Below are 22,615 nucleotides of genomic sequence, written 5' to 3'. Positions count from 1 at the left end.
AAGACTTTTAAAAATAAGAAAGCAGCTCTGCATTGCTTATCTTCTACTGTTAATTATATTTTACATTATTGATTGCATATACATTTTTAAATGATGAAAGAATATCATAATCTTATAATTCTGTTTCTTATAAATTATTCAAATGTATGCTAATGCCTTGCCCTCTATTACAGGTGGTACTGGGAGTGAACAGTGAATTTATCGTTGAGGTAATGTATGCATGTACTTAAGTGAAAAGAAAATTGGATGTTAAGATGCACCATGTATTAAAATATTAGCAACTATAGTTATCTTGACAAAAGGTAGAAGATAGAACCTGAGTTGACCTGAAATAACAGTAGGAAGGCCCTAGATCCTGACGTCTATGCGCATCAGACATGGTTTCCAGAGCTTGAGGTCATTGCACCTCCACTCATCCAACTATATTAGCAGCTTATTTGTAGACTTCTCAACCTACATCAAACAAGTGAAGCCCTTGAAGAAGGAAGAGGGATGTCAGTGAGAAGGTACCACTAATGCCCTGTAAATGAAAGAAAGTTGCAAAGTTAAAAATTCCTAAATTGCAACTCAACAGACTGGCAGAGAATCTAGTTCCATTCAGAGTGGGGCTGAAGTCAGCCTAAGGGCCTGTACCTCCTGAACCAATCACCATCGGGAAATCTTCACCGGGATTATCTCAAGTCACTGGAGAAAGTAAAGTCATGTCTAAGGGACATTGACAAAAAATAGATACATGGGACATTCCAGACAATGGAATTAAAATGAGAAAGGTACAAACTCATTTGTTCTTGAAATGATAAACTACACTCCATTCTTGTGGGCATCTGCTTTCTCCAAGAGCAGCATTCAAAGTCTTAAAGAAACACAATCATCTATGATCCAATAAGGACATTAAGACTTATAGAAATAAATACACATTTCATGCTTTTACACATGGTTATATGTGTGTTCATGATTGATGTAGAATTGTTGGACTCTTTGGCACTGTCAAATTCTTGGTGAATCTATAGACAACAGCAACATAAATTCATGAAAGGCCAAACATCCAGCAAGATACAGCCAACATATTCAGGAAATGACAGAGCTGCACATAGGATGGTTACCAGAGCTGTGCATGCTGCTTAGAAGCTTTCTAATGTGCAATAGCACCCACGGATCTCAACTACAGCAAACTGCTTATCAGCAGAAGAGAAGAATCCCTTCCTTTGTTTTATATGAAACACATTCACGTGGAGCAGTGACAGGGATGAAAAAACCCAGTCAGAGATCAAGGAAGGGTGGAGCGGGCAAGGTCTTTACCTAGGGAGGGAGATGCACTGAAGAAGAGAGGCGCCGCATGGCACAGCACAGCTGCAGAGCACCAAGCACAGCTAAGGAGACCTGTTCCCATAGGATCTTCTAGAAACATGAGACCGTTCTATGTCTAACACCGGCAGGGGTGGGAAGGTTTATGTCCAGAATTATCCATGAGAAAATCGGTTCCTTTGATCCTCAATTTAGCATTTCCTCTGGACACATCTTACAATGTCAATAAGTTGTCTAAGCGCAAGGTACCCAAACACTATGAGAAACATCCATTGTTTTTGTTTTAGGTAAAAGAATTAGACGTTGAAAACGGCACGACAACCTGGCAGACCGTCAGAAGACAAAAGCGGGAGTGGATCAAGTTTGCCGCTGCCTGTCGGGAGGGAGAGGACAACTCCAAGAGGAACCCAATTGCCAGAGTGAGTGATGGAGCAAGGAGGGGTAGCCAGAGCTCCTAGAGGAAGCGTGGCTCTGCTTCTTCCTTGGGATTGTTGGCTGCACTGGTCGGCAAGGGTGGAGGGAGCAGAAGCTGGAAACAGGGCTCAGACAGCTTTGGGTAGGAGACAGCTCTCGAGAAGACAGCTTCAGGGAATCTGCTCAGCTTTATTCCAGAGTATAAGGAATATAGGTTAGGGAGTCCTTGGGATAAACACTAATTTGCATCAAGTGGCAAGCTCCTAAGGGAAGACTTTCTATGTGACAGCAGGGTCCTAAAGCAAAGCTCAGAGCACAAGTCTTAGTTACAGGAATACAGCGGGGGAGGCTTCTAGCAGGGAACTGTGCCAAGGGTCACTCTAGAGATAATTCAGGCATCCAGGCTTAGAAACAGCTTTCAGATAAGGTCAGTCCTCCCTGCCCTGGGACATTTTCCAGATAAGAGCAGGTAGAGAGCCGGAAGTTTCACCGAGGGTCAAGAGGGGGGAGTCCCCAAGTCCCCAAGCTTTGAAAAAAGCTGCCAGGCCATCCACTGCAATCGGTGACCAGCCAGAGGGGCCTCCTAACACGGAAGCATTTGTATTTAGTTCAAAAGCTCTGGAAAGTTTCAAGGATTTGCAGCTTCGGCCACCCAAAGAGATTTAAAGGAATGGTATACTGTCGTTGACTTATGTTGCTCAGATGTTATTTTTTAATGTGTGTGGAATGCGGAATGCTTGCAGATGCACTCATGTGTATGGGTACACATGCATAGGTATGAATGTGTTTATGGAGGCCATTAGATGACCTCAGCTGTATCCTCAGTGATCTTCAGCTTGTTGTCAATGACCTGGAGCTCACCAATTAGGCTAGGCGGGGTGGCCAGTGAACCTCGGAAATCTACCTGTCTCCAGTTGCTGTGCTCCAGAATTACAAGTACATGTCACTATGCCCAAACTTCTTCAATGTGGGTTCTGGGGATCAAACGCTAGTCCTCATGCTTAACAGGAAAGCACTTACTGACTGGGACATATTCCCAAACCAGAACACTCTTAACTATCCCAAGATGGGGACTGACACACAACAGAAGGTCCGTGGTAAGCCAGTCTGAAAGATAGACGTGGCTCTCCACCATGAGTGGATAGAGTCCATCTATTGGGTTCTGTGTTCCCTCTATATGTCACAGGTTTATCACAGTGGGAGACCTACTCCCAATGTCAAGGGTTTTTCATACTGGTTAGTTTTAGAAATAAAAAAGGCAAATTTGATGCAACTCAAATCTCTAAGCCCTAATCTCTTTTTACAGAGAAATTTTAATTACATTTGTGTATATGAGAGAGAGAGAGAGAGAGAGAGAGAGAGAAATTGAGTATGTGTGTGTGTGAGAGAGAGTGTGTGTTAGAAAAGGGTATTCATTCCTGAGGATGCCTATGTGTTTGTCTTTGGATTCACCTTATTTAGCTTCTCTAGGAACATGAATTATAGGCTCAATGTCCTTTATTTATGGCTAGAAACCAAATATGAGTGAGTACATCCCATGTTCCTCTTTTTGGGTCTGGCTTACCTCACTCAGGATAGTGTTTTCTATTTCCATCCATTTGTATGCAAAATTCAAGAAGTCCTTGTTTTTTACTGCTGAGTAATACTCTAATATGTATATATTCCATTCGAGCAGATGAGGGGGGGGACTTGATCGGGGGAGGGGGAGGGAAATGGGAAGCGGTTGTGGGGACGAGGCAGAAATCCTTAATAAATAAATAAATTAAAAAAAAAGGGTATTCATGAGAGAAAGTGTAGATGAGTATGTGTGAAAGTAGGTGTGTATTTGGGAAAGTGTGTGAGGGAGAGAGAGAGAGAGAGAGAGAGAGCGCTGTAGGAAGATGTGTGCCTTCTCAGTCCATGAAAGCTGGAGACCTCTTACTTCTGGGTGTCTTGACCCTGGACCTTCACCGAATTCAAGGAGGAGGGTCCGCCAAATCCCTTCGTTATAGCATTAGAACACAGAGCAAGTGTTAGCAAGGGTATTTTGCACTGTGTTCAAAAGAGAGGCATTTTCTCCCTGACGTCCAGAACTGAGGAAAACTTTCCTGATATTGCTCCCATTTGATTCATTGCTAGTTACAGAGTTGTTATGTAACTCATATTTAAAAATTCAGCTTTCTTTGCTTTGGGGGAATTCCTAGGTCTCCTCCTATTAAACAAGATCTTTAGAGTTAAACTAACCAAAGATATATTCCCAGTAGACTTGAGTCATAGTGTTTTGGCAACAAATCTTAGTATTCTCATCTGCGGTATACAGGTAAGATTCCAAAACATAAAGAGTCTAAATTTATAATCAATAGAAATTAAACTAGCAAAGCAAAATCCATATGGCATATTATTAGCTATGCTATCTATTGGCATAAAAGTGACAAAGTAGATTTATGGATATGATATTTTTGTTGCCTCCAAACACCACATTTTTTTCTCCCAGTGTTCCTCATTTACGTATCATTTTAAGTCTCAAACTCAAATATAACCAAAGTAATATTAATATAAACCAATTTTTAAAAATTATCAAAGATATGCTGGGGATGTTGGTCACTTGGTAGAGTACCTGCCTAGCATACATAAAATTCCCAGAACCACATAACACAGCCTCATGCCTGTGATTCCAGCTCTGGAAGGTGTGGAGGCAGAAGCATCAGAATTCAAGATTATCCTCAACAAGACTGAGGCTCACCTAGGCTATATCAGACCCTGTTTCAAATATAAAAGCAGGAGAAGCAGGCTGGAGGGATGATTCAGGGATTACTTGTGTGTATTTCTCTTGCAGTACAGAGGACCTGGTTTCAATTCTCAACACCCATTTCCAGTGGCTTGCACTTACCTCTAATTCCAGCTCCAAGAAGTTCTGATGCATATCGCTTCCATGGGCATCTGCACTTGTACACACACACACACACACACACACACACACACGCACATGCACACTTGCTCACATGCGCACACACTTATTTAAAAAATAAAACAAACCCACTAGAGATTCGCTTACTTTTGTCAGACTCTCTAATGCAAACAAATTTAGATCATTGACAGTAAACGTCAACTATGTATGTACTTCATGCACATCATCACCAGACAGGAATTGTACACAAACACACACACACTGTATAATTCTGTAATGAGCCTATGAGCTAATGTCATCATGCTCCCATAGTATAGAGCCTGGAGAAGATTAGTTACAATGGCCCATCCCAAACTACACTGCACCCAAATTAGATCCCAATCATTGCCATTTCTCTTCCAGATTAGATCAGACTGTGAAGTGAACCAGAGGATAACATACCGAATCTCTGGAGCAGGGATTGATCGGCCGCCTTATGGAGTGTTCACCATCAACCCTCGGACTGGGGAAATTAACATTACCTCAGTGGTGGACAGAGAGATAACCCCACTGTTCCTGGTGAGTCCCGGAAGCTTTTATTTGTTTGTGCTGTTTTTTCTCCTTTAAAAAAAGAAAGAAAGTAAATCAAGTCAGTGGATAAAAAGAAAATAGAATGAAACAAGTGAAGAACTTAAAGGAATGAGAAATCTGAGAGCCGGCTTGGTATGCCATGTATTTATTGTACCTGTTTATGAACAAGTGATATTTCAATTGCTAGGATCAACTATACTCTGAATTGGGGGAGAAATGTTATTTCTTGGCACATTTCTTAATGTGTTTGCAAGCATGTTGCTAAATTTGTCTTGGTAGAAAAGGACAATTTTTCTTTGACCTTGCACAGATCCATTGTCGCGCTCTGAACTCACGAGGGGAAGACTTAGAGAGGCCCCTGGAGCTGAGAGTCAAAGTCATGGATGTGAACGATAACCCGCCAGTCTTCACTCAGAACGTGTACACAGCCACCATTGAGGAAAACAGCGACGCCAGTGAGTGGAGCGCCACCTCTCTACCTCACTGCAGCTGCTCACTTCCTCTATGCAAGGGCTTTGAGAGATGGAAATGCCAGCTTACTCACAAATCAAAAAGCCAACCCCAGACTCCATTCTGATCTATGCTTGGAGCGGGCATAGCTGAACCACACTAGAGAGCTAGGATGCAGGTGCTGTCTCCATCAGAGCCACAATGGAGAGTATTTATGTCTTCAGGCAGCAAGTGACATTCTGCTCTCTCTCTCTCTCTCTCTCTCTCTCTCTCTCTCTCTCTCCCTCCCTCTCTTTCTCTCCCTCTCCCTCTTCCTCCCTTTCTACCTTTTCTCCCATGTCTTTTCATACTGTGTAATTCCAAGTCTAGCGCCTCCCCTAGCTTTCTTTGTCTTTCCTTCTTACTTTTATGTTTTTCTGATGTTGCTACTTCCTCTCCTCCCACGCTACCTACTTCCACCTCTTCCCAACCCTCTAATATTCCTTGACCTTTCAATTCTGCACCTGACTTATACCTCAGAACACTTTCCAGAGGATGTATTAGCAAAGCTGGGGAGAAAGGCAGATAAACACAAGAGTTTTGAACATACAGAATAAGAAGGCATGGAAAGGCAGAAAGATTTCACTAAGGGGCACAAGAGGGAGCAGGAGGGACTCTGGCTTTAGCTTCCTTATTAACTTCCTCAGAGCAGCCTTGGTGAAGGAAGAGGAGAAAACCACAGCCAGTCCAGTGTTACTACCACCTCATCCTCCTGTGAGCCCAGCTTCTAAACAATAACATACAAGACCAGACACACCTTCATAAACTCTGAAGTCCTGGTGCCCTGCCTTTCCTGTTCAAGGGCACCAAGATTTTCTGCAGTGGGGTCTTCACTTTGAGGTCTGGGAGGCAAACTATCTGCCAATCCTGGAAAAATCAATCCTGTGGATGATAACAGTGGGAATTGGCCACAAGTCCCATTCTTTCTCTACACGAGTAATTAAGAACTTCTTATATTTTCTCTGATCAATTATTCACTTTCACAACTGTATAGCTTTTATTTTGATAAATTATCTTCAAGTGCAAACAGTCATAATTTTGTTACAAGTGACAATTAACACTATACATATTTGCTAGGTGTCGTGGTACATGTACCTTTGCTCCCAGCACTCAAGAGGCAAAGGTAGGCAGATCTGTAAGTAGGAGGTCAGGCTGGTCTATATAGTGAGTTCCAGGACAACCAGGATTCTGTAGAGAGACCATGTCTCAAAAAAAATTCATGCATATAAGTAATAAATGGTTAGTTACAATATTGAATTTAACTAAGTCATCAACTTCTTAATTAAACAATATAAAATAATTTCTTCATAAGGCCATGGTAAAAGCAAATCTTATAAAATCACTTTCTTTGGCTTTATGATAGTCTGCTGAACTTTTTCAAAAATTAAAGACCGCTAGTTTGCTACTCACTTACCATTAAGAGAGAAAGAATAAACAGTCAAGAGTTTCATATGTGAACTACTGTTATTTCTGTAACCACCAGTGTGGGTGATTGGATTCCCTGGTGTAAGCTACAATAACATACTTAGGGAAAGCCAAGGAAAGACCTACCCCTCTTTTCATACCTAATGACTTGATGGATTAGAATCCCAACCATTCTCCACCTCCACCCTTACTCGCAGATGCGCTGGTGGTAAAATTAAGCGCCACAGATGCAGACGAAGACAATCACTTGAATTCTAAAATCGCCTACAAGATCATCTCCCAGGAGCCTGCTGGCGCACCCATGTTCATGGTGAACAGGTACACCGGAGAAGTCCGCACGATGTCCAATTTCCTTGACAGAGAGGTAAAGCCCTCTTTGAAGGACTGATAACAGAGGGTTTGGTTTCGAATAAACAAAGTTAAAATGATTTGTGCATGACCTTAGTCCAGTGCACAGGAGGGAAGGAAAAAAATGTTTGAGTCAATTTTAATAAAAATTAAATGATTAGTGATAAATATTTCATTTTATGCATCTACTAAAAAACAAATAATTGCATTGGATTGTGTTGTGGTCACAGTCCCAGTAACTAAGCCTTATAGCTGTCTTTCATTCTGATTAAGCAACACAGTATGTACAATCTGCTCGTGAGGGGCTCAGATCGGGATGGAGCCACAGATGGGCTGTCCTCCGAGTGTGACTGCAGAATCAAGATTTTGGATGTCAATGATAATTTCCCCATCTTGGAGAAAACTTCAGTAAGTCATTATTTTAATGATCTTTTTTTCTTGACAGTAGTTTGCCTTCATGTTTATTCAGAAGTCTGGCTGCTACAATATAGAGAGACGCAGCACTATTACACAAGCCTTAGTATTTCTTTATGATAGCATAAAGAAATATCTTTATTCTTTTAAAAATTCATGTCATAGACTTGACCCCTTTATTCCAGTACTCAGCAAGTATTGAAGAAAATTGTTTGAGCTCAGAACTGATACGATTACAAGCAATTGATCTTGATGAAGAAGGCACTGATAACTGGTTGGCAGAATACTCAATCCTCTCTGGCAACGATGGGAACTGGTTTGAAATCCAAACAGATCCACGAACCAATGAAGGCATTTTGAAAGTGGTCAAGGTAAGCATGGGATTCCTACGGTTTCCTTCCAAAGAAGCTCAAAGTGATTCTTAGACCGATTATGCTTTCAAAAAGCTCAGAATCTGAATGCTGTCCATATCCATGAATTTCCTGACTGTGATGGAGGAGGCTTCCAGGCTAGCAACACAATATCTGTTAGTAAGAAGAACAAGGCTACCTTGTTCTCATAGCACTCAGTGACAGTGAGGAAATAAGAAAGTGCTCTCTAAGTAAACAGCATGTCCATTCGTAGAACGAAAGGGACACTTGAGTGGGATATAAGGCCCAGTCGGGGTGGGATAAACACGAGGTGCTGGTGAGAGATGAAAAGGTGAGGTTCTTCTCAACCAGTTTAGTCTGAAAAGGTTTCATGCAGCCAGCAGGGCCACTGAGGTTCTCTCAGTGGGATTTCTGTGCTATAATGGAAATAGCAAACCCTAGTCTTTATTAAGCATTACAATATTCTACTCCAGATATAATGATATAATCTAACCCACACCACTCTGGGCAGAAAATCTGTAACTTATTTTTATAAAAGAATTGAAAGAAAGTCAAAGATCAAATTGTCTCATTTCTCCTGGGTGGCACTTGATAAGGGCAGAATCCAAACAGATCTGTAGGATCGCAGCCTGGAGACAGTAAACCAGGATTCAAGAAAGAGCCCAAGCTGCTTATTTTAGCTTCTAGAACAGTCTTCACAAATACTGCCCAGCACACCCTGCTTCTACAACAGCTTCTTCTCTTGTAAACTTTTATGTTCCCACATCAGTCAGTCTGGATCAAAAGACTACATTCACCTTTCATGCAGAAAACTCGCTCAAAGGTGGCTTTTCTCAGGGTGTGGCATTTACTGATTTCAGTGTGCCTAATAAAGGAGCCATCTGGTCTACCAGACCCAGTGCAACTAAGTTATAGCATCAGGCTGATTGTAATAGCATGATATTTTTGGAATTATTTACATCATCTAAACTCATAACCATATGTTTGCTTAGATCATACATACTGTCTCCTCTATTCTTCCATTGCTACTTTAAAGAGAGTCTCAGATGTGAATTCTACAAAGGAGGTCTGGGACCTAATTGCTCAGTCAGTAATTGTGGATGAATTTTGATCCACTCCAGATTTACTTTTTAATTTTTATAAAAAGAGGTATAATTTTTCGTTTTAGATTTTTTTATGTAAAAAGTTGAAAGCTTCAAACTATAATCTCAATTTCAAACCACAGACATAAGGGTGGAGATTCAGCTCAGTGGTAGCACACCCATCTAGCATGTTTGAGGCCCTGGGTTCTATTCCCAGCATCATAGAGAACAAAGAGAAACAAATAACAAATGACCCTATAAACTTAGCTGACCTACACATATGCAAAAGTCTTAAGTGATCACATGCAAAAACACACTATGTAACTAAGATTATTTCAACGTAAGGGTCAGAATTGCATGGTTACAGGACTTTGTTCTAGTCTATAGCCTCTTCATCATATTTCTTATTCTAGCTTAAGGGAGCACTGGGCTAAGGATATGGAACAGCTGGTAAAGCACTTGCCATTAAAACATGAGGACCAGAGTTTAAATCCCCAGCACTCATAAAAGAGTCATTTGGGCATGGATGACCACCTGTATCCAAAACCACAGATCACAGAGACTGGGGGTTCTCAAGGCAAGCTAAAGTTTCAAGCTCAGAGAGAAACCCTGCCTCAGTATATAAGGTGGATAGCCACAGAGGAAGACATCCAATATCACCTCAGGCACGCATGCATACCTAAGCCACCCACGAAAATAGCACTTAAAAGCACTTAAAGCATCTATGTCCACTATAATACATCCTCCTCCAATAGAGAGAGCCCTTTGCTAGTTCAAAACTGTTTCTGTCCATCATTTCAGATGCTGGATTATGAAGAAGTACCGAATATTTACCTCAGCATTGGAGTAAGAAACAAAGCTGAATTTCACCACTCAGTGGTGTCTCAATTCCAAATGCACTCCACCCCCGTGAGAATCCAGGTTCTCAATGTGCGCGAAGGACCCACCTTTCGCCCGAGTTCCATGACGTTTAGTCTCCGAGAAGGAACCCGGGGAGACTCCTTAATGAACTATGTACTTGGCACATACACAGCCATAGATACGGACACAGGGAACACTGCAACAAACGTCAGGTATGACAAGTACTTTCCTCCCGCTTGTGTGGCCATTGTTCGTTCATGTGGAGTGTGGTAGAGAATTGGTGTAGCACCCGGGGGATGGAGGTTTTTCTCTTGTTGCTTGTTTTAGGGGACTATGACCGCATTCGGCGCTTTTCTGGAAATGAAGAACATGTTAGTGGCAATGGGAGCTCTAGCTGGTTATAGCATAAGTGCGTCTGGGGAGTGGCTGCAACATTAAAAGCTTCCAGTGTTGCCAGGAGAGTCTCTTTGATCCTTTGAGGTCGGCTGTACTACCCTGTACTAAGCCGGTTTAGGTCATATTGTAGGCAGTAACACACCATAAAGAGTGAGTCACCACCAGCTCCCAGAGAACCTGGGGCTATCTTTGAGATGAGTTTCAACTCTCTGCTTGATCTAAAAGAAAAAAAGAAAGAAAACAGTGGAAGAAACCGGAACACACGTGTTTCAGAAATGTGAGCATCACGAGGCAAAGCAGGAAAAGAGAACACATTAGGGGCACTGGGCACAGACTACACACAAGAGCAAGAGATCCTAGAAATCACTAGAAATGGTCTTTCCCTCCCCCTCTCGTCTCTTGAGGCTCCTCTCCTTCCCCAGCACTTTCAGAGTGAACAGATACCAATTTAGTAATCGAATTGACTCTGCGGCAAACTTCTAAAGTTTGCTCGCATGGGGAAGCATTAGGGGATCAGCTGAAGGAAGTGAAGGTGTGTGATCTCAGCTGCTAGAGACCCAAACGTTCTTCATCTCAGCTCAAGTCCTTCAGATCTGTCTCCAAATAGAGAAGTGGATAAAGGCTACCACAAGCCCCTGAGGAGACAATCTGAAACCAGCCTATCCCAAGCCTACAGTCAGCAAGTAGTCTGCCATGCCTGAAAAGAAATAATATTTGTTCTTCAAACTAGAGAAAGTGTATTTGCTATAACAGTATCATTAATTAATAAATGGGCATGAGATGTACCCATACATTTTACTGTATAACCAAAAATCTAGAAGAAGTAAATTTTATTGTCAACCTAATAACAATATATTTAATACTGTATTCTCAGTGGAATAGATACATACACACATACACACACACACACACACAAGAGCTCACATTTTGTGAGCTAAGACAGTGATTAATCAAACATACACAATGTGGGCCCATTGCACTGAAGTTCTCATGCGATTTAGAAATGCTAACTTTACGGAAGTGTGACAATTAACTTGTTTGTTTAAAAACAGGTATATCATAGGGCATGATGCAGGCAGCTGGTTAAAAGTTGATTCAAGGACTGGTGAGATACAGTTTTCTAGAGAATTTGACGCGAAGTCAAAATACATTACTGATGGAATATATGCAGCAGAAATCCTGGCTATAGATGGTAAGAATTTTTTCAATATTTTAATATGATTCATACTATTATATGAACTATTATGAATACAGCTATTCTAATGTTGAGCCAAAATCTGTTCTGTGAATCAAAAACTGTTGCTTTCTAGTATGTTAAAGCTTACAGAAAATTTTAGACAAGTTAGATTAAGAGTTAAACTTACCAAATCTAAAAAATAGACAGAATTCATTTACACTTGTACCCATAATTTATATTTAAGCCATAATTTATCTCACTTGGTCCCAAAACAGAATCATATGAGTTCTATAGTATAAAGCATAAAAGTTGGATATGTATAAAATAAAAGTTTGCTTCTTCTTATGACCACATAGCTTGAGTATGGCTATTGTCACTAAGTGGAGCATGCTAGGAATGTTTTCTTCATAGTCAGGATTACAAGCTGTGCCAAAGATCACTACAGGGTCACCTTGGTGGGAGGCAGTGTGCCTGAGAGTACACTTACTTCAGAGTCACCAGAATTGAGCCTTGATGAGAAACCAGCCTGTTACTTAAAAAATATAATACACTGTCCACTGTAAGATGCTCTTGGCAAAAAAAAATCGATTATATATTATATTATACCATCTTTATGCAAAGGCTGCATGGAATTAATTTGTGATTTGGCCACTTCTCTCATGGGAAAATCTATGACATGTTCCTTTTGGTGACTCACAACAGGGGTTTGTTATTTGTCAACAATCAATGATTTTCTAGAACAGTGCTTAGAAAGCCAGATGCCACAGAGAAAACAGAGTGAAGTCAGTAGGAAAGAAGCCAGGTAAACTTCCTGATGAAGACCTAGGTGAAGTCAGAGGTGGTAGGTTAGTGAACAGCTACATCTGGCCTTCACAGTGTCCAGAGAGAAAGGTGATTGAGCAAAGGCAAGCTCAAAACCCAAAAGCATGATAAGGTCTAAGAAATGAGCCACAAATGTTAGTCTCATCCTAAGAATGTCTCTTAACATTCAGGTCTGCTACATACCTAACATTGTCTTGCTTACTTAAGCCAATATTCTGGAAGGGTTTTGTTGTTGTTGCTGCTGTTGTTGTTGTTGTTTGGAAACAGAATCTAAGCATGTTGATCATACCTTGGTCATGAATGAAAATCAGCAATAAGTAGAATAAAAAGATAATTACAGCACAAGAATGAAGAGAAAACATGCTAGCAAAATGTGCCAGAAGATTGGCGTTTCTCACCTAAGCACAGGGTCCATGTTGGCACAGAGCCTCCTCTTCCTGTGGTTGGCTTTGATTCGGGACATGGAGACAGCAAGGGAGGAGACAGACGCACTGGAGGGCAAGCTTTCAAAACAGCAGCTTCAGCTCTGGCGACAAATCACAAGGCTACAGGTCGGCTCCAGAGAGTGGCAAATAGAGCCAACTGTGGGAGACTATAATGTGCCTCTAATAAAAGACACTTTAGAAAGTCCTGTGGTGATCATACTCACATGGGATAAAGACAGGCTCTTGACCTACCATCACTTAAGTACACAAAAACATCTTTGGGGAAGGCAAGATGGCTCAGTGAGTAAAGGTGCTTGCCACCAAGTCTGATGACCTGATTTCTATCACAGGCAAATAAATAAATGTAGCAGAATATTATCTTTCAAATAAGTGTACTAACATAAAATGATTTATCTGGTTAACCTAGAGAGGGTAATATCTAGATTTTCAAATGAGAAAATGGCAGCTCCTTGCAGTGTAAAAACAGCAATACTTTGTTCACTAGAACACAGCTTACAGTAGGACGTGGCCTGCACTCGGGCCCCAATTTTGGTCTGCTACTTTTTCTAATACATTATACTGACCAATGCTTTGTTTCAAGTAGAATAGAGAGGAAATTGATATTTGTCCCTAGAAATGTCGTTACAGAGAGAAATAAACTAAAATTCTCACCAACAAAGAAAACTGAATAAAAATATACAAGCAATTATTCAACCCCTCCCCCACCACAGTTTTGAATACACACGCACAGAATCAGTCGGACCCTAAGGAGGGAGACTGACAGCAGCTGTAGAGTTCTCCTCGTTAGGGCAGGATGAGAGGAGCAAAGGATGAACGTTCTTTGAAGGACATGCCAGTTCCCATCTCCATCTTCGGGAGAGAGAGCAGAGCGTAAAAAGACGAGAAAGGCTGAAAGGATGCTGGAGGGGCCACAGTGACCAGAGAGACCCAAGCAGGCACAAACCGTCCCGCCTCGCACATCACTCGCACTGTCCATACTTCCTGTGGCATCGTTGTGGGATGGGAAATTGAATCTTCTCCCCGCCCACAACACGGCTTACCTTAACTCCCATGATGCTCTCCTTTTCAGATGGCTCGGGGAGAACAGCTACGGGAACCATATGCATTGAGGTTCCCGACGCCAATGACTACTGTCCAGTCATTCATACCGAAAGAAGAAGTGTCTGCGTGGATGCTTCGTCTGTCAGGATCTATGTCAGTGATCATTCCTTCGGGTCTCCCTTCACCTTTTGTGTGGTTGATGAACCATCAGACACAGCTAGCATATGGCATATCCGATCAATCAATGGTAAGTGGAGGGAAAGTTACTCCCCTTAAAGCCCCAGAGCGAAGCAGTGAACAAATAACTAGTCAGGTAGTCAAACACAGATTTCTGGCTCTTTCTATGGCATACTCACATTAAAAGAAAAATCAATTTATACTAGATATTTGGGGGAAAATATGCCTGGAAAAAAAGTCAAAAGATTTCAGTAGTGCAGTGATAATCCATAATGTGTAAACACCATCTAATTAACCATCATCAAATAGGCAGTAAATCAACGTTTGATCACTTGAGATAAACAGATTACTTGACTAATCAGCAACGGTCACAATTCCCTGCATTTTATAAATCCAGACAAAAACACAAACGTCTCTGAAATCCTCGTGTCCTGTAGAAAATCACCCGCTTTCTCTTCACCAATGAAATTGTTTCTATCATGAGCTGTGAGTTCATTTTTATTTGAAAGGATAAAAGTTGAAATCCAAACTGCCAAATATTGCAGAAATGGTTGAGCAGACCGTAAGACATGTTACTAAGGTGAGATGCTCTTGTGACAGTGCATGCTACAGTTGGGGACAAGGGTAACCGACACAAAGGGAGACAGCTATGGGATCTGGCCCTGGCCCATATGCACAGCCTTCAGCTCTGGATTAGATACATAATGTGGAGAGAGGAGCTGAATCTGCTGTAGGTGTCAGAGAGGGTTGCTCCCAAGGAGTTCTAACGTGTTTGCTGTGTCTTCCTTGTTCTTCAGAAACCTCTGCCATCCTTATGACTGAACAGACTCTATCTCCAGGAACGCACCAAATCCCCATTCTTGTGACAGACAGTCACAACAGAGCCTGTGAGCTGCCGCAGATTGTCCTGCTAGATGCCTGCTTTTGCGATGACCTCCATGTGTGTTTGCACTCCAGCACCACAGGCATCTACAATGGGGACGGCACCTGGGTGACGGATGACACCTATGGGACTGTCACTGATGATGGGGTTGGACAGTCGAATGTCAGACTTGGACCCGCGGGGATTGGCATGATTGTTATGGGCCTCTTGCTGCTTCTCTGTAAGTACTATAAACAGTCTCTGTGGACACACAGGAACTAAGTTCATTTGGCCATTGCTTACTGGTATCTGCAGCCATCTTGGGGCTGACAAAGGCTTGCACCTATTTGATAATGATAACCACAAAGACCAAGGGTTAGTGGCCTTCCTACAGACTGGAAACATATGCAAATCATCAGGTATAATCTACACGCATATAAAATAATTCCTACAACAGAAACCTCACCAAAATGCTTCAAAGCAGAAAAGCAAGAACGAGAAACTCAAAAGAGGGGAGTTGAGGAAAATTTTACAGAAGTGGACTTGAGCTGGGCCCTGAAAGTTGAAGATTTTCTCAGAACAGTGTAGCATGGGATTAAATCTAAAAGGCAATTGAGGACAAAGAAGCAGCCCAAGTTAAAACAGACGGGATGGAGGTGGAGCCCAGTGGGATATGGCAAGTCATTAATAAGTAAGACCTTGGGTTCAGTCTTCAGCACGAAGAAAACAACAAACAATAGGTTGGGTGGCAACACTGAAGGCTTAGCACATGGAGGACGGAGAAGTAGAGAAGCCAAGCAGTAGACTGAGGGCCGGTGTGGAGGCACTTGTGTAGCATGCCTGTAGCAGTAAGTGTTCCTCCGGTCACAGGCGATGAAGGAATCGATGCTTACTGAGCCCTCGGGTGAGCTGCTCCCCTGGTAGAGTAGGATCCAGGGAGAAGCAGTTCAAGAAGCCACAGAATCTACCCAAAGACCCTGATCCTAGGGATGGCAAAGCCGCTGAGCCAAACTCTCAAAAGGAGGCTTGTCTTTCCCTGTGCTTTATTTCTTCAAAAGTTCTTCAAAAGAGAAGTCAATATTGTATTTTGTTTTGCCCCTAAAGTATTTATACTTCACTGGGAATCCAACACTGGATTCTTAAATCAACATGATTAAGTTCATTCATTCATTAAGTTGGGCTGTTGACATGTATCTGTGAATGAGCACAAACTAAAACATTTTCATTTGGAAATATAAGAAAATTGCATCTGGTGTTTGGACAGACTTTCTTAAAATGGTCTATGAATTTGCAAGGTTACACAAAAATCTTGACTGATTCTCAAAATGCCTTTGGGGGTGTCCCAGAACATGGCCTTTGGTGTCTTAAGTGACTTATGGTATCTTACCTGACCTATGGTATATTACCTGACCTAAAGCATCTTACCCGGCATATGGAATCTTAGCAGTTGTAATAAACTACTTCAAATCAGTAGTTCTCAACCACACACACACACACACACACATAAGAATTACCGAGAGGTCTTTACAGGGTTTCGTGTCTGAGTTATAACCCAAGATGGGACCTAAGAATTGGCACCTTAGGCCCTCACTATCTGGGTGTTAAAATCCACTACCAACATTTGCATCAGGCTACATACCCTGGGGAAAGGTTCAAACTCAAATTTTAAAATGCATTTTCTATTGGCTCTATAATATTTCTGAAAGCTCCTAGTGTTGAGATGTCACATGGGAAATTGTCATAAGTTGGGGGCCATCCATGTGTATACTCAGTCAGGAGTTACGTAGTACCCATAGACTTGCAGACTTTCATGAATGCATATGGGAGACTAGGAGTCAGAGAACTGAGTCAGAATATGTCATCAGTTGGTACAGAAAACCTGGACTCCAGGGAGAATTGGTTCTTCCTTCAAATCATTGCTGAGCCCCACACCCTCCCCACTTCCAGCTCTCAGGTTCCCTGTGGTTTGATGTTTGTATCTATAAACATGGACAGTTGCGTTTGACACAGTTTCTCTGATGAGGGGGCATCTGATACACTGTTGCCTTTATATTTACCCCGCTCCAATTATAGTACCATAAAAAAAATGTGACTTCCTAAGGGGGCAGCTGAAGTTGATTCTCATCCCTTTCTTGGCCAGTGTCTCCTCTTTTACTGCTTATGTGTTGCTGCAAGCGACGACAGCCAGAAGGCCTGGGGACCAGGTTTGCCCCTGTGCCCGAGGGAGGCGAAGGAGTGATGCAGCCCTGGCGAATAGAAGGAGCCCATCCGGAAGACAGGGTGAGTGCTTCCCACGGACGTGCGGGGTTTCAGCGGGAATTCACTCAGCCCTAACAGTTCCATAATACAAGGCAAAAGCAAAGTCTCAGCTTTTAAATGAAGAACATGCAACATTTATCTTAAAATCTCTTTTCTTTCAGGATGTGTCCAATATATGTGTACCCATGACAGCCTCTAATACCCAAGACCGCATTGATTCCTCTGGTCAGTTGACACCAATTCTGTTTTCCTTTCTATGATTTACAAAATCATTCTATCAAACACAATTTCAAGTGAAAATACCTTACACGTTAGCATGCGTGTGAATCTCATTGCATGAGATTACATTCAGAGGGTAAATGACATGTCTGGGGGACCACTCAACTTTTCTATCTGAAGTTACAGATGAGCAACTCAAAATGCTGCAACTTAACAGTCGGAGTCTGAAACCATAATTGCGATTTTCTTCCTAGTTCTGCCACTTACTAGTAAGAAGTCCCTAATAGACCCAGCCTCTCTGGGCATAGGTCCTTCTCCTTAAGATGAAGGTTACATAACAACTGATACTATAATTGTAATTCTGTATAATAAGATTTCTTTAAAAATTCTTTATGCAGCATTGATTTAAAGATCTTTTTAAAACCACACACATGTTATATAGAATATATATATATATATATATATATATATATATATATATACATACATGCAGGTGATAGGTATGATTTGTGTGCGTATATATGTATTTTTCTGTGTGCTACTGTGTATATGATTTGAATAGTGCCTGGAAAGGGGTGCAGGTTACTGCAATGATTATCTATAATAAAAGTTATTTGGAGAAAAGGGAAGAGAAGAACAGCAACAAATGTGTTCTTTGAACAACAAGCTGAGGAACGCTTTTTTAGTTCATATGAGCTTTCCCACGCCAGTGTCTTACACAATGCCTACATTGGCAGTCCCACGCAGCTCAGGGTACTTGGAAGTACTTCACAGTTGGTAATGAGTGAACCAAGAAGGGGTTGTCCAGCTGTAGAGCAGACATGAGATTTTTCAGAGATGAAAAATCTTAGTCTTAGTACCTAAAGCCTGGTGCTTCCATGCAAAGAATATGCGCTGTCCCCAGGTGAGTCAGCTCTCCGGTGCATGTGCAAATGAGGATCGGAGATTTGGCTGCTGGGAGCAGCCTAGTTCTTGCTTCAGAACATGGGTTGTGCCCTCTTAAGTGGGCTAGGACATAGGGATTGCTGCACCTGCACAGACAAACCCAGCAGCTGGCTCTGCATTCTGTGTCTTTAAATACCCAAGGTTGTGTCCATGAGAATGAGCCGTGTACCACAGCTGTCTCCTCCACTATCACTTACTCTTGTCAAGTCTGGGAATTCTGCAAGGGGCCACTTTTTGCCTGTCCTTCTAGAACCACTTCTATGCTGTGTTAGTGGTGGGGAAGAGGTTGTAAGATAAGCCATCCAGGTAATTTGGGCATTGTCATGGAAACACCCTGTCTTTTCAGAAATCTACACCAATACTTATGCTGGTGGAGGAACAGTGGAAGGGGGTGTGTCAGGAGTGGAGCTCAATACAGGCATTGGAACAGCTGCAGGCCTGGTGGCTGGAGCAGCAGCAGGGACCCTGAGGAAGAGAAGCTCAACCATAGGGACGCTTCGGGAATACCAAGACACTGGCATGAACATGGCCTTTTTGGACAGCTACTTCTCCGAGGTAAGCCCTACACACAGACAGTATACACACAGACTTGGAAGGCATCACTTTAGGACTAAAAATACATTTGGCTGCTTTTTAACCCTATCCCAATCTTGAATTTTAAAATTCTTAAAAGACATAAAGTCAATTTGCAATAGTGTTTCACATTTAACTATTGTGAAAAGACCATCATCTCTTGCTTCCTTTTCCTTAATATCCTCCCTTCTGTTTTCGTCTGAGTTCGCCATTTTGTTGCCATAACGACACAGAGCAAAAGAATGCTGAGAAAGAAAATCAAAATTGCATTAATGTCCTCTAGGATGCCCTTCTTGTTCTCCAAGTGGATCCAATGAAATGAGAAGACAGACAAGACAGGGCAGTGATACAGCTAAGTGGGTAGAGTATCTGCCTAACACACACAGGCCCTGGGTTCAATTCCCATCACAAACCAGACTTTGGGGTACACACCTGTAATCCTAACATTTAGGAGGTGGAGGCAGGAGGATCAGAAGTTTGAGGTCACCCTCAGCTTCTTAGTTCTAACTCAGCCTGGGATAGAATCTATCTCAGAATAATGATAATAATAAGAATATAAAAAATAATAGCAGTTGTTGTTATTACCATTATTAGTATTATTATTATGACAGGACTGGGAGCAAAGGGATTTAAAGCTCGATAATGCATTATCTCAACTTGGTGATAGATAAAAGCTAACAGATAGGAACCCAGGGTTCCTCTTCTCAGTCTAGGGCCCATATATTTGTACCAGAATGCCAAAGAAATGCTCCAGGAAACTGTGCTGGTCTAGCAGGGCACTATACATAGGAAATAAGTTTGGGCTAGAGAGCTAGATCAGCAGTTAAGAGAATTGACTGCTCTGCCAGAGGACCTGAGTTCAATTCCCAGAACCCACATGGAAGCTCACAAGCATTCCAGGGTTTCTGACACCCTATTCTGGCACCAGGCATACACACAGTACATACACACATGCAGGCAAAATGCCCATAGACATAAAAGACTAAGAAAAATTTTAAAAGAGTAAATAATTTTTCATATTGAGAAACTTTATTTTGTTTGATTAGCAATACATTTTTATTATTAGACTAAAATATTCCTCAAATGCTAATACATAAATTTCTCCATTGCTCTTTGAAAGAAAAAGTCTGAAGATGCTGTGGTTTAAACTACACACAGCACCTATGCATCTGTGCACAAGACCAGGCTCTTCAACATTCCATCATGGACAGGGAGGTACCCCCAAGGCCCCACCGGCACTTGAAGAGCTGTCGACAGTTAATGGCTGCCAGCAGAGGGGAAAATGGACATTTTCCTCAGTTATGTTCTCACCAATGAGTAGTCTGTGCTTCCTTAAATTAGCACCGTCGTTCCCTGTGCTTGATGCAAGCAACCCCAACTCACTAAATGAAAAGAAAAGTCATGAAAGCAGCACGGAGACTAGTTAGGAAGACAAGGGGGTTCAGAGGTAGTCGGACGGGATAAGAAAGTAATGAGGGCAAACAATCATAATACTTGATACACATGTATGAAATTAGCAAAAATAAGCAAAAATCTAGTAGCTAAATACTATTGTAAAATTCATATAAATATATTGGTTATTAATAATGGATCCATACTGCTAATCAATTTAGTCAATAAGTAAGCTCAATTTATATGTATCCAGAAATATTTTTAGGTAATTCAGAAAGTCATAACTATATATTAAAGACCTTCTATAACTATATTCATAACTATATATTAAAGACCATCTACTGCAGTTGCTACCTAGTCATCCAGGCAAGTCCGGATCATCTGAGGGGTGATGACATACACTCACTCATTTAGTGGGAGAAGGGAGCTCCACAGTGAGACTGTCTCAATAATAGTAATTTGAAAAATGCCACAGGGGCCATCACTCAAACCTGACATCATCTTTGAGTGACTAAGTCACACAGAACTTCAAAAGAACATCTGAGAAAGTCTGGCATTTAGAGAGATTTCTATCTTTGTATGTGTGTTTGCTCCAAATTCATCTAATGTCTCTCTTTACATAAATATCTGGAGACCAGCAAACTGAGCCAGCATGTAAGAGTGTTTGATGACAAGCTTGACAACCTGAGTTCCTTCCCAGGATCTGCATGTCAATAGGAAAGTCGTCCTCTGACCTCCATATGAGTTCTCTGCCCACACACATGCATGCAAACAAATAAATAAATCTATAAGTGTAAAAACATTTAAAAATAAATACTTTGAACATAATTAAACCCATTTTATTTCTATGTCACCTCAGAAGCAAAGAACTATAAATCCAAAAGATCTGTATATTATCTAATTCAAAACACACCATTTATTAATTTTCCAGTTAGAGAGATTCACACATATTCCTCAAATTCTATGCCCAATTAACACAAACAATGATCTCTATTCAAAAACAAAATAATGTAGTAATGCATCCAAGTATTGTTTTATTTCTCAATTTAGTCCACAGAACGCTTAGTTCAGAAGTCTCTGGAACATTGCCGTTGTTCTTCGTCGGTTGTTGTAAAGGAAAGAAATCTCTAATTCCCTGTCTCCCCTCCCCTCTCAGAAAGCATATGCTTACGCGGATGAAGACGAAGGCCGGCCAGCCAACGACTGCCTGCTCATCTACGACCACGAGGGAGTGGGGTCTCCTGTGGGCTCCATTGGCTGCTGCAGCTGGATTGTGGATGACCTGGATGAAAGCTACATGGAGACTTTAGATCCAAAATTCAGGACTCTAGCCGAAATCTGCCTGGACACAGAAATCGAGCCGTTCCCTTCACACCAGGCCTGTATTCCCATCAGTACTGACCTCCCCTTGCTCGGGCCTAACTACTTCGTCAACGAATCTTCAGGAATGACTCTCTCGGAGGCTGAATTCCAAGCAGAAATGGAAGCAGCCTCTGAACCCATGATCCATGGAGACATCATAGTGACTGAGACCTATACCACTGCTGACCCCTGTGTGCAGCCGACAACGATTGTTTTTGATTCTCAGCTTCCACCCAATGTAGTCGTGACCGAAACCGTAATGGCGCCTGTCTATGATGTTCAAGGGAACCTTTGTGTGCCTGCTGAGCTAGCCAACACACACAATGTATACTATGCTGAGAGAGTGGTGGCTAGCCCTGGGATGCCTGACATGGGCAACAGTAACATGACGGAAGCCTGTATGGGACAGATGATGAGCGGAGGGATTTTGGTAGGGCCAGAAATTCAAGTGACGCAAATGGTGAGCCCAGACATTCACATAAGCCAAACCATAGGCTCCAGCTCCCCGGTAACATCTCAACATCGAGTAACGAGATACAGCAACATACATTACTCCCAACAGTGAGTCCTTCATGGGGATTTTGTACTCCATGCACATCAAAGATATTTAATGTGCTGTATTCAGTATTTTAACATTCAGCAAACATTCACATATTCTAGGTTCAACAGGGCTCTTTGATGACAGCTTTTGGAGGATAAATATGACTACACACTTTAGACAAGCCTCTTTAGTTCTTTCAGGTTCTCAGTAATGGGCCAAAAATACCCCTAGAATTAA

General features: G+C 41.8%; 1 protein-coding gene across 1 annotated transcript; it reads left to right on the top strand.

The window, feature by feature from the left end:
- Positions 1–146: 146 nt before the first annotated feature.
- On the top strand, positions 147–22,402 carry LOC121441887 (desmoglein-4). The gene is made up of 15 exons (XM_041643228.1): positions 147–209; positions 1,593–1,724; positions 5,009–5,164; positions 5,487–5,631; positions 7,288–7,454; positions 7,712–7,846; positions 8,038–8,223; positions 10,107–10,378; positions 11,615–11,754; positions 14,077–14,295; positions 15,023–15,328; positions 17,228–17,367; positions 17,508–17,571; positions 18,857–19,065; positions 21,632–22,402. The coding sequence occupies exons 1-15, from the start codon at positions 147–149 to the stop codon at positions 22,400–22,402; spliced, it is 3,105 nt and encodes a 1,034-aa protein (XP_041499162.1).
- The last annotated feature ends 213 nt before the right edge of the window (positions 22,403–22,615 follow it).

This window comes from Microtus oregoni, unplaced genomic scaffold, assembly GCF_018167655.1.
Source record: "Microtus oregoni isolate MIOR12 unplaced genomic scaffold, Mior012 000082F_ref0000272, whole genome shotgun sequence".
NCBI lineage: Eukaryota > Metazoa > Chordata > Mammalia > Rodentia > Cricetidae > Microtus > Microtus oregoni.
This window is presented reverse-complemented; position numbering and strand designations above follow the sequence as displayed.

Coding starts and splice junctions, on each gene's coding strand:
- LOC121441887 (XM_041643228.1), top strand. CDS start 147: ATGCTAATGCCTTGCCCTCTATTACAGGTGGTACTGGGAGTGAACAGT. Junction 10,379..11,614: donor AACACTGCAACAAACGTCAG/GTATGACAAGTA, acceptor GTTTAAAAACAG/GTATATCATAGGGCATGATG. Junction 17,368..17,507: donor GAGCCCATCCGGAAGACAGG/GTGAGTGCTTCC, acceptor CTTTTCTTTCAG/GATGTGTCCAATATATGTGT.